This window comes from Benincasa hispida, chromosome 1 (assembly GCF_009727055.1).
Source record: "Benincasa hispida cultivar B227 chromosome 1, ASM972705v1, whole genome shotgun sequence".
Taxonomy (NCBI): domain Eukaryota; kingdom Viridiplantae; phylum Streptophyta; class Magnoliopsida; order Cucurbitales; family Cucurbitaceae; genus Benincasa; species Benincasa hispida.
The window spans coordinates 16996992-17010268 of record NC_052349.1 but is presented as its reverse complement, the minus strand read 5'-3'; the positions used below and the strand labels follow the sequence as shown (position 1 = coordinate 17010268).

General features: G+C 30.9%; 1 protein-coding gene across 1 annotated transcript; it reads right to left on the bottom strand.

The window, feature by feature from the left end:
* Positions 1-5672: 5672 nt before the first annotated feature.
* Positions 5673-13076, bottom strand: LOC120081329 (squamosa promoter-binding-like protein 7). The gene is made up of 10 exons (XM_039036085.1): positions 12293-13076; positions 11683-11852; positions 11373-11599; positions 11215-11289; positions 11012-11119; positions 10644-10761; positions 9920-10052; positions 8885-9044; positions 7628-8191; positions 5673-6495 (listed from the first exon to the last, which is right to left on the bottom strand). The coding sequence occupies exons 1-10, from the start codon at positions 12838-12840 to the stop codon at positions 6199-6201; spliced, it is 2400 nt and encodes a 799-aa protein (XP_038892013.1). The 5' UTR covers positions 12841-13076; the 3' UTR covers positions 5673-6198.
* Positions 13077-13277: the final 201 nt, after the last annotated feature.

Sequence of the window (13277 nt, the reverse complement as noted above, 5' to 3'; positions counted from 1 at the left end):
GCACACAAATATTAAAGCTATTAAAACGTGTTAAAATGGATTTATAGTATTTGTTTGCATTTTTCTAAAAAGGAAAAAAAGTAAAATGACCAATTGCAAGTGGCACTCTAACCTTTGAATCCAAAAACTATGGGCTTATTTGGTTGAGAATTTGAATTTTATTTTGTGTTTTCAGATTTATTGGATTCAGCAAATATTTGTACTGTGATCCAAACAATACAAATTTTAAAAATAACATTTTTTATGCTTTTATTGTATCCAAAGTTTAAATTTTAAATTTTAAAATGTAGAATCATATTAAATAAAGATAAAAACATTTAGAAACGCAATATGTCATGTTATAAACTCAATTTATATTTTTAAATATATATATATATATATATATATGCATTATGTAATATATTATAAATTATATCTTTTAGGGTTGTTTTCAAATATAGAAAAATAAATCAAAATAGTTACAAATATAGCAAACGTTTACTATCTATCTACGATAGACCGCGACCGTGATAGACAACTATATGTGTCTATCTATGTCTATGATAGGCATATAGTAGATAAACTGTGATATTTTGCTATTATTTGTAAATATTTTTAGTAGTTTTATTATTTAAAATAATTTCCCTATTTTTAACATAAATCATATTCATAAATTATATAGTTTAATGTCAACAAATTTAGTGGGTTACCGCTAGTTTTATGATTCATAAAAATATAGTATCAAACACATTTAAAACAATTATTTAAATTAGAATTCAATTTCTAAACATACAACCAAACACATATCTAAAAACACGAAATACAATTATATTTTTATTAAATCCATTGTTTTCAAATTCTCTATCAATCATGTCTATATTTGTGGTTTGTTTGTTCTTTTGTACAAAAATATTAATAAAAAAGGAAAATAATAATAATAAGAAAACTATACCATGTGAAGATTGGCTGTATCTGACGTTGGATGGGATTTATGAAAGAGCAAAATATCAATCTCATACCTTTATTTTGTTATTATTATTATTATTTTGAAATGACATCACATACTATATTTGGGTTGTAAATTACAATAAAAAAAATAATTGTAATTAGAATATTAGGAAAAAAAATTAATTTCAATTAGTATGGATTAACATGGAACGATAATTGAGCTACCGACACCACTTATATCATTATAGATCATCGCCACATTCATTTAAAAAAAAAAAAATCTATTTTAGTAATAGTTAACAAAAAGTTAAAAGATAATATTGAAATTTTAAAAGAATATGAATTTTTTTAAAAGGGTAAAGTTCAATGATATTTTTTGTATTTTAACCTTAATATGTTTCTAATTTGTATTCCAAACTTCAATTGAAATTTTGACCATTTTTAGTTAGATGATCTTTTTTTTCTCTTTTCAATTTATTAAATATTATGTCGTGTAAGTTTATTATTGACTAATTTTAATATTTATCACTCATAAATAATGAACTACATAAGAAAAATTTGAACACACAACCTCTTACTTTAAAATGGTGTTATAAATCATCATTAATAAAAAAAAAAATTTTAAAAACTATAAGTATCACAACTTAAAAAAAAAATGTTAAAATTATATATATATATATATATAATTTTCCTTTTGTTTCTATGAATCAAATGAAATTAAATTAATTAAAGTTCGATGGTTAAGGTTGGCGGCAGCCGCGTCTCCAATTTGATGAATATTCATTTCATATAATGTGAGTTTTATTTGTTTCTAACAACCTTGTTTTGTTGTTATTTATTTATTAATTTATTTAACTTAAAATAATTAGTTTAAGTCATAGGCATCAAACCACCTATCTTATAATTATTTTAAGGTTAAAATATTATTTTGATCATTTTATTTTGGAGTTTGTTCAGTGTTAACTATTTTGAGGTTAAAATATCTTTATGGTCCTGTACTTGAAAATTTTAGATCTTGTTTAGTAACCATTTTGTTTTTTTAAAAAAAATTAAGCCTATTTTCTACCTATTTTTTTTATAGTGATTTGCATTTTTCTTAAGTACAATTTTTGAATTCTTAACCAAATTTCAAAAGCAAAAACAAAAATTTAAAAACTTGTTTAGTTTTCAAATTTTAGCTTGATTTTTTAAACCATAAGTAAAAAGTAGATAACAAAGAGAGAAATTTGGAAGTAGAAGTAGTATATATAGTCTTAATTTTAAAAAACTAAATAGTTACCAAACGGACCTTAGAAAATTGTTGGATACAAAATTTAAAGTTCGATGATCTTTATAAATCTCGACCAATATTTTACTAGTTAGTTTTTTTAGTTAAACAAAAACAAAATTAAAGGAACAACATATCTCTCGACATAACTATTTTCATCTGTGGAGAATGTTTTTCAATTCAAACATCTGAATGTTGATCTTCCTTACATGACATGTCAAAAAATTTGTAGAGGAATTCTCGTTCCTCTTTCGGTTAATAGTAGGTGTAGACTCATCTTAAATGAGCTAGAATTTTTCTATTTACTTGGAGATGAAATCATGAAAATATTGTTTTTTCTCTTTTATTTTTGAAATAATATGAATAATAAATGTGTTCTTTACTTAGACCTAATTTCTGACTGCAAATTAATTAAAAATAATATATTAATATATTTGACCTAAAATGTATAATAGTCAATATATTTAGTAATGTCAAATATTTCAGTAAGAAAAAAAAAGGTTTTTGTCAAGTCATTATTGCTATGACTCCTTAAAATAAAGGATATAGATATAGTGAAGATAAAAGTTTAGAGTTTAAAGAAAAAAAAATTAAAATTCTTGAATGATTGGAGTGCATCAACCCCATTCTACAAAAGAGTAAACTTGCTTTGAAAAAATATATAAGAGTAAACTTAAATATCATAACATTCATTTAAAAATAAAATAAAATAAAATAAAAACTAAAGTCAAGATATGAAATCTCAAAACATAATTTCACTAATATGATGTATAAAATGCACATATTTTATTTTATTATTTTTAAATATAAATATTTGAACCACTTTTTTTAAGTTAGGTACAGAAATCAAACCTTCAACTTTTAAAATGGTAAATGATTGACTTATGTGTGACAATATAAAGATAGGGAGACCTTACAATCAAATATATATATATATATCGTTCACTTCTCTCATTTTCAACTAATTTTGAAATGAAACCTTATATTTTTTTTCGATAAGGTATCAAAGCTCATGTATAGCTCAAATGGGTATTCAGTTAATTCCAATCCAAGAATAGTGAATTTAAATAGGCACGATCAGTCAATTGTTTTGAGATGAAACCTCATGTTCATAGTTATACTCAGATTGACAGATTATTTGAATCACTCTTTTTATCGTAAGTTCGGCAAGATAACTAACTCATTAACTTTTAAAATGATATAATTAATAGTAGGTTTGGCTAGAAATGGCCTTTTGAAAAGAGATGAGAAGAAAATAGGGGAAAGACAAGGTGGTTGGTTGCAATTTGTCCAACTTATTGTATGATATGAATTTTGATTAGGATCTGAGTCAGAATGATATAATTAGAAAATGACCCAACTTCATCATTTAGCTCCTTGTTTTTCTTTTTCTTCTGTTTCAGATCCCAAAACAGCTCACTAATAAAACAAACAAAAAAAAAAAAAGGAAAATTTTGGCCTTTTCTGTTGGCATCTTAAGCCAATAAATCAGATCTCTTTTGAATTCAACTTTAGTTTTGTGAACAAATTATAAGTTTAGTTTAAAAATTAAGAAATAATTTCTAATTTTATATATAATAAGTACTTGAATGATCATTGGTTCTTTAACATATTCGACTTTTTCTTACTTAACAGATTAATTAGATATAAAATTGATGTTTAAAGATTATAAGAACTCGTTTGATAACGTTTTCATTTCTTATTTTTTTAGAAATAGACTTGTTTGATAACTCATCCTGTTTCTTGTTTCTAAATTTCAAGAAACGTTTTTAGAAATATGGACAAATTTGAGAAACAACAAAAAGTAATTTCTTATAATTTCATTTCTCTTTTTATAAAAGTCGTTTCCTTATGTATCAAAAATCATCATTCATAGTTGGTAGATATGCATGCCCAAACCATCATTTCCACCTCTTGATTGTGTGTTTAAATCCCAATTAAGGCGTTTTTATTTTATTTATTTCATATTTCTTTTATTTTATTTGCATCTTTTATATTTTATTAATTTTCTTTATTAATTTGACTATTTAAAAAAAAATAAATGTTGTTATATTTATACTTTATTTTAATTTTAAATTTTAAAATTATCCAATATTTAGATCTATATATTTTTTTAATTTTCAAATTTTGAAAATATATATATTAATTTTTTATTTTAATATTTTTAAGTTTTAAGTTTTACAATATACATATTTATATATTATTTTCCTATATTTATATTTTATTTTAATTTTGCATTTTAAAATTTTCACATGTTTAGATTTATATATTATTTTAATTTTTAATTTTCAAATTTTCAATCAAAATATGTGTTAATTTTTTCTTATTTTAAATTTTGTAATATGCATGTTTATACATTATTTTAATTTTATATTTTACTACATTTGAAGTTTACCAGAATTTGTAAAACATTTATTTAGCTTAACTTCAATATTTTACAACCACAACATTTATACAATAATATAATTGACTTAGATTTGAGTCGACATTATTTAAGACGAATGACTTAAGTGAAAAATAATGTTGCATATCAAATTTGAGAAACATTTGGAAAAATAAAACAATAACTGTATTATTGTTAATTTTGCATTAAGACTTATTCATATTTGATAATGTAGATTTTTTATAATTATCATTTGCATTTGATAATGTAAATGTTTTATAATTATTTTTTTTATATTTTAATGCATGTTTTATATTTTTATTTTACATAATTAAATTATATTTAAACTTTGAAAATGAAAAAATTTAAACTCCGAAAAAAGTAAAATATAAGGAGAATATAAGAAATAAAAAGCAAGGAAATGATTATCAAACAAGTTTTTGTTTTTATTTCTTTTTTCAAAAAAATAAAAAACAAAAATATTTAGTAAATATATTCCTATTTCTAGTTCTTAAAAAATAAGAAACGAAAAACAAGAAACAAGAACGTTATCAAACGAGTCCTAAAGTTTCGATTTTAAGCTTAGTAATCCATGAATTTTAAAAAACATCAGATAAGTTGAGATAGGTAAAAGAATTAAAGTTTTAGAAACGTACTTTACGCAAAATTGAATATTTAAAGGCATTAGATACATTTAACCAAATATAAAAGTCCACATACCTATTGATCAAATCAACACACTAAACTTAGAATTTATCCTAATTTTTTATTTAAATAATTTTCCTGAACTAATATCTTTTGACCTCAAAACTTAGTTTTAAAAAGAAAAGCCAGAACCTCTTTCAAGGACTTTTGAACTTTAAATTTGCCCGGATTTTGTGATTATCGTGGAAAATCTACAACTTATAATATTTAATTGATATTTTCATTGAGCTTCAAACCATCCTTTTCATAATCTTAGAAACTACAAAATGATTTCTCCATTACCCTAGAAGTTTTGAGGCCTCAAGCTAAAAGGAGAACGTCGAGAAATTCTGAACATTATCCATTTGCTTTTAACATACCATGTTAAAGAGAGCTAAACTGTCATAAACATAGCTCAACGATAATTTTCAACCATTTGTTAAAAAAAATGGAGTTTGATAATACAGGTAGAAATATCGATTTCGAAAGAATTGAAAGCGTAGTAGTCTGACTTTTGATGAATAAGGAATTCATTGTTAGCCATGAAACCTGGAAATTATTACAACACATTGGTCCAGCATCTGCTTTAACTTACTTCAGGTGAGATACAAATGTACAAAAGTTAGGAATCCTGCATCCAGAGCGACCAAAAACCGACTTCGAACTCCATTTTGCTACCAGGAAATTCCAATCGGCCAACCAGACAGACGTAGAACGATAAATCATCAGCAGCATCAAACAGGCTCTCGCTCTAAACACAACAAAACTATGATAACCTCTTGGCTTGGCTATGAGACCAAGATTTTGTCATGGCATCCATTTCACATTTGCTGGTGACTAGAGGCGCCACAAATTGTTCTTGAATTAATTTTCAGTGGAACAAATAAATGGATCAGAAGAGTTGAACTGCTTTTTCAAGTTTAGATACTTCTTGTGCCTACAACTTAACGATCAAGCATCTGCGGATTGTAATAGCAAACTCGCCGACCTTGTGAGAATGAACTAAAGCTGCACATATTCCGAAACAAACAGCAACGAAGGTAACTGCAAATAATGTTGTCTGACGTCTAAAAAGAGCCCCTGAGAATAGAAGACCACATGACTTTCTTGAATGTCCTTGAACCGTCATTTTCTCGCCGAGCTTTTCGTTTACAAGGGGTATTGTTTCCACACTACCAATGGAAGTTGAACCTGCCACTGCTTGAAAATGTCCACTTTCTCTCGACTCCATTTCCTGCAGGTAAAGACAAAAACAGAGAAATATGAACGAACCATTCCGGTGAAAGATCCATGATGAATATTATAGTCATTCAGCTCCTTAAACAAACATGTACAGGTCATGTTTCAAGTTCAGAATAGGATTCAAATACTGTTCTAGGAGAGTATCTAAGAGCGCAAATTTTCGGGGTGATTAAAGTGGTAAAGGACCAGTATAAAATTTTGTCAAGGGCAATTTTTTCTCAAGAAAGAAGAGTCTCTAAAAGAATGCAAAAGTGAAGTCAGACCTAAACTACTCGACGAGCAAAAGACCTAAGAAAATAGAATTTAGGGGGAGGGAAATAACATCCATAACCAATCACCACCTCCCTACAACATGGTCTAAAATTAATAGTCGCATGCCCTTTAACTGTGAATTGCTAATATTAAATACTTTAAAAGCCCAAGCCCAGGGCATAAAAATCTCTAAACTAGCTTTGATCTTGTAATATTGGAAGACCAAGGCAGAATTCTCTCTCATTCTTAAGAGGTTTTTGCAACCAGGGGACCATCTCCATTTTTCTCTTCATCTTAGAAGTGGACAGTCACAGTCATCAATTGAATAGTGATTTCTATAGTAGACTTCTTAATTGCCTAAAAGTAGGATCTACCAAAATCAAAATCACCCATCCCATGCAAATGATACAATTATGAATTATCTTTGAGGTATACGAGACAATCCAAGAAATGATCCATTCATTTAATCTATAAAGTCTGTTGAATGCCTTTAAGGATTGTGCAGTTCGGCAGGGGAGGGGGAAAAAAAAGCCTCATATTCTCTTAAACATTCTAATGATGAGGAGATCTAAAAGAGCACTACCTTTTTTTTTTTTTTTAATAAACGATACTAAGAGAGCACCACCTTAGAGTTTGTCTTTCGAGTTGGATTGATAAATGTCTTCAATATCTATGTTTCCTTTTTTTTATCAAATGCCAATTCGAGGAACTTTAACACTCTTGGTTAGTTGTTCTACTCGTACTTGGTTCTATGCTTAGGATAGAAGTTCTCCCTTACTCATCCAAAAATAAATTATTATCCGAAAATTTCAAGTAAGAATGAAAAACAAATTCAATATTAGAAACCCCACAGAAAATATCGAAACTCTTACCAGTCCAGTCCTGGGAACGACTGAAACCAATTTGTTCTTGGAGCAGCTTTGAGAAACACGGCCCCCTTTAGGCTTAAGAAATCCTAACTGTAGCACCGAATTCCCAGTTTTACGAAGATTCAGTTGAAGAACATCTCTTGCATAATCCAAATATTTCTCAAAACACCTTAAATCGGGACAACTGAAGCCATTCACTGCCACATTTGATTCTACATTGTCCATGACAATCTTAAGATGTTCTAAGACTCTCCCTAAAATGACAGTTGAGTCATTGCATATCAAAAATTTCAACAAACGTGTGAATCTTTGAATCTGTGACGAATTCATAATTTGCTGCACGGGCTCTGACGAAGGCTTTTTAAGCAACCAAGATATGTCCATCATGAGTTCTGAATATACTTTTTGTCTCAGTGAAGAATGTTCACAAGTATCGTGTGAAGAACCAGTAGCTTCCAGAAGCAGAGACATATCAAGCCGCTCCTGAATGGCTTTCATTTCAGAACAAGTTTCGCTATCTCCAATGAGTATAGGAATAAAATTTGACAAGCCTGACTGATTCTCCACCTACAGTGTATTTACAAAAAGTTATGAGAGAAGTATAAGAAAAAACATTTTTAGAAGACAGGATACAATCAATATTTCCATTTCTTAGTGTATTCCCATGCCAATAAGTCTAATATTAATTTGGTTCTTTCTTTCTTTCTTTTTTTTTTTCCTTTTTTGAGAGGAAATAAAATTTTTATTGAAATAATAAAAAAAGGTTGATGCTCAAAAAGTACTAAAAACCCAAAAAGGGAAAGAAACCAAAAGGCATAAAAGTCTTGAATAGAGAGCTTCATATTGTTTAGAAAGAGAATGCCATGTGGAAACTTAGAGATGAGCTACTGAACCAATCTAACCAAGGAAGAGATTTATTGTGAAAGATTCTCTTAATTCTTTCAAACCAAATTTCTAAAATTAATTTGGTTCTAATAACTTGATGAAGTTTATGTTTCCTTTTTTTTCACTTTTCTTTTTTCTTTTTTTTTTTTCTCCTTTCTTTGGTTTTCTCCTCATGCACACCCATAAGAGACGAACTTTAGGCAGTGTTAAGATGTTAATTTAAATATCGTTCAGAGAACATTTATCTCATGAAAATAAATTTAGATAATTGAATCTTAAAACTTATTTTCACCTACCTTTATTTATGCTCAGGAGGATAGCGGGGCAGGTGAGACTAATTAATCAAAGAACAAGAGATGGAAAACGTCTACACACCTCAACAAATGCAGGGCCAAAAAGATTGTATTCTGTGTGGGGTATACATATTTTGAACAACTGGTGGTCGCTCCACTTAGCATCACCTTCGTTTTGACAATGAGGAAGAACAAAAGAATGATCGTGGGCAAGATACTTTCCAGCAAAAGATACAAGAGACCTGCGAGCATAGGTAACTTTCTTCAGCATAGATCATGAATTTATTCTGCAAGTCAAAGACCCTTTTCTTCAGCATAGATACAGCGGACCCCAGAAACTCCACAGTATACAGAATATTTAACTTCTTCCAGACATACGTACAAGCATGCAATTCCTCACTTCCAATATCTATTTGGCCTTTAGTAACTGGCTTAGCACAATATCCTTATGTATTTGAGGCTAATATGATTAATATCCATTGGTTTAGATGGGTAAGGAATACAATACACCAGCAAAAGAACAAAGCTATCTCCCAACACTTGGAAGAAAGATTAATAAGAATCTTTTCGGACAATGCAAGCATCTGGACCTCACTACAACTGATACTTTAGAAGTGGGAGACTTGGAGGATGCCAAATCCTTAAGCCTTGAACCACAGAGGCAACCAAACGTCTTATTAAAATTTAGGTAAGCAACATTATTAAGAAGAAATATATAACATAAACCTTCAAAAGTCTTCTATAGAAACAAAACTTAAAACTTGATGAAAGAATATAGAAGTTAATATGTGAAGTATGCATGACCTCAATTTACGGATCTATCAGTACATGCAAGAGAGAGGCGTGATGATTATAACCCATCATTTCTGCACTTGAATGATGAATATTCTCATGCACTACCATCTGATCTTCGTTGTATATTCCTATCTGGTATTATTTTAGACAGTACAAATGCAAGATAGTTGCTACAGGAATAGCAAGGGAAAATTTAAAGAACTGCGAAATAAAACCAAATAACCAAAAAGAAGTGAGTAGCTAATCCTCTTTCCCTTTACCGGAAACCAGGAACTTTTTTGGGGTCAAATAAATATGGAGTATAATTCTATTGTTTTAATACCTAAATTTTGGTTGTCGCAAATGACTTCCACAAGCAACAAACTCCATGGGTTTTCCAGCCTCAAAGCATGTAGGATGTATATAGTGAAGTCTTGGAGCCTGTATATCCATCTCAATTTTCAATACACTTTCCCCTGTACAAATTATACAAAAAAATTCTCAAGAAATTATGAATAAATAAATAAAACCTTTAAGAAAATTCAACAATCAACATATTCAAGATATTATTAAAAATAATAATCTAGAATGCCTCGATCTCTAGTCACTGGATAAATTTAAAGCCTTAAAGCAATCTTATTTTTTGTAGATTGGTGTGCACTAGTGTTTCATGACTAAAATTTAATAGTCAACGTGTTCACCAAGGCAGGAGGACCCTGGTTGGATGGTTGATATTCCACATACTTCTTCCACCCAACTGAAACAATATCCACAAACAAATAAAGAAGGCAGTGTGGATTCTCAAGATAAAGGAAAGAGGAAGAAATGCAGTAAGAAAATTATCATATGCTCAAATCTGGCAAATGATATTTCTTATATTTTCATCGGCAGAAATAAGTGTAGCTAAGAACTTTCATTACAGCAATATCTCAAAGAAAAGGAAAGAAAAAGAAGAGAGGATGGGAACCCCTAGACCATGTATTAAAAGTCAAATAACAGAATGGCTGAATGTCATGAAACATGCTCATACACATGATGAATAAAAAAATGCTAAATTGTTGACACACCTTCCACTGCACGAAAAATCATGTTGTTCAAATAAACAAGCATGCTGCCCCTCCCCCAAAGAGGTCTTCCACGTGCAACTACAAAATTGTGCACGTGTGTCGTGGGATCTTCAAGTAACTGCCAGTAGTTGGAGAAATTAATTAGTTCAAGAAAATTCAAGGACTAACTTTCAAAGGAAACGTGGAACCATGAGGACGACAATGATTCCAGTTAAAGACAACTTAATCATGAGTAGGAGCAAATATGCAGAAGCTGTAAAAGGCCTGATCATAAACTGATAATTACAGTCAACAGAATATAGGAAAGCAAAAAACCTACCAAATTATAACAACCAACATTATATTTGAAACCATCAACTCAAAATCACCTTTATCCACATAAACTTCGGCATTGCAACAAATGCAGTCAAAATTATGCAACCAGGCCGAATATATCCCTCCAACTCAACGGGCATATTAGCCAACCATTCAAATATCTGCAATGGATTCAAATACAAATTAACCAAATTCTAATATCTTTGCTGAACAAAATTATTCTTCATTAAGTACTAAACTGTAAAGATGAAAATACTTGGAGCCGAAGTCTTCTAGGGAACTCTGCAGGATTCCAGTCATAAAGTTTGAATGATATTCGCCCTGTTGGACACTATAACAAAGAGACTTGGAATCATCCCATGTCATCATATGAACAGACAATAGAAAGGAAGGGGAAATCTTTAAAGCATTCACCATTGATGAATATGTGCTTTTGTTGTCACAATAGGATGAAGCAAGAGATTTAGAATTATCTTTTCCTCCATCCACTTGAGCTTCACCCATTGCCACTAAAGTTAACCCGCTATTCACATTATTTTGCAGGTCAGGAGCTGAACATACAGTGGAGGTTACCAGTCCATCTTCAGACTCCAAATGCACTACCTCCTTTTCATCAGTTTGGATGTTGAAAAGAATATTATCTGAAAGAATACGTGCCAGTGAGAGAAATCCAATGAACGGCAATTGTGACATTGTGGCCACACCAGCTGTTTTAGATTATTACCTTTCCCTACATCACCTTCGCAAGAAACATCTTCTAGATGCATGCTTGATCGATCACTTTCCATAGAAGCTGTGGAATCAACTGGTTTCCTACGTCGTCGATTGTTGTGCCGCTCTAATTTTCTTCGACAACTCCGTTTGCCTTCATCAAAATCAGATAAAACATGAAACCTGCCAAGCAATTGAAGTAAACAAGAATCATTAGCAAAGACAATTTTCATTCATTGTTTTGGGTCTCCAAAAGACTGATATTTCGACATAAAAACGTGATGCACCGGAAGGGGGGGAAATGGCAACTACCCACTCGGCATCATATAGAATCAGTACTTCCATGATTGAGGAAATAATTTAAAGGGCATACAATGTCACTGAAGCAAACAAAGTTAGAAAAGATCACGTGACAAAATTTGATGCAACGAAGAGAAGTAGAAAAAGGCGCACTACCATGGAATACCATTGACTATCACAAACTAGTAGCATCATCACTTGGACAAGATGCAAAATCAGCAACAACTGATACGTAAGCATCGAAAAAAGAAACACAATTAACTTCAAAATGAACTGAAAAACAAAAAATCAACAAACATCGAAACACAAAAAACTCAACTTACTTGCCACACTGCTGACAATATCTTTTAGTCTCTTCATCGATCACAACGGCAGTAGCATTAGCGCAACGAAGACAAACCCTATGCCTTCTATGGTAACCTTTAAGCTCGCTAATATCGACCTCACACCCCGGTACTTGACACCTAACAGTACCAGCAGCAACACGCGCCGTCCTAGCCCGCTTCTTGCCAGGTGCAGCAGCGGCTTCTTCCTCAAGCATCGCGTCAATCTCAGGGCAAGCACAAGGAACCCGCCCAGCCAAGAAATTCGAGCAGGTCAACCTCGGGTCGCGCTTACGAATTCGTTCCGAATTCGAAGGGGCAGTCTGGGATTGAATCTCGAGGTAATGAGAGGAGGCCGAGGGCAGATTGTCCTGTTCCAAAGAGAAGGAAAACTGATCATCCGCAGCAAAGTCGAGGAGATCCCCCAAGTCCCAGAGAGCGGTGGCGGAGTCGTCAGCGATGGATAGTTGGAGGTCCATTTCGGCGTCGGGACGGTGGGAGCCGTCGTGTGAGGGATGAGGGAGCGGCGAAGGAGGAGAATTTTCCATTGAAGAGGGAATCTGTGCCCTAGAAAATGAAAGATTGAGGGGTGGGGAGGTTGGTCAGGGTGGGTGGAGCGGTGGTTGGGAAGGGAAAAGGTGGCGGAAAAGGGACGGCAGCTCCGAAGGTCAAGCTTCAGGGTAAGATGTTCCTCTTTACTCTTCTTCTGTTGAGGAAAGCTTTTTGAGAATTTTGTAACTAAATTGGAAAATAATTATTCTCAACCCACGCGCTATTGCTCTTGAATTCGGATGGTAAGGTTCTTAATTTTTCCGAATTATAATCTAGTCTCTCACCTCGTCTTTGAATTTTAATTTATAACCATTTAGTTGTGTGTTTTCAATTGTGTAATAAATTAGTTCCTAAATTTTAATGTACGATAATTTAGTTTTTATACTTTTGAATTTATAATAATAATTTAGTCTTTAATATAAAAAAAAAAATA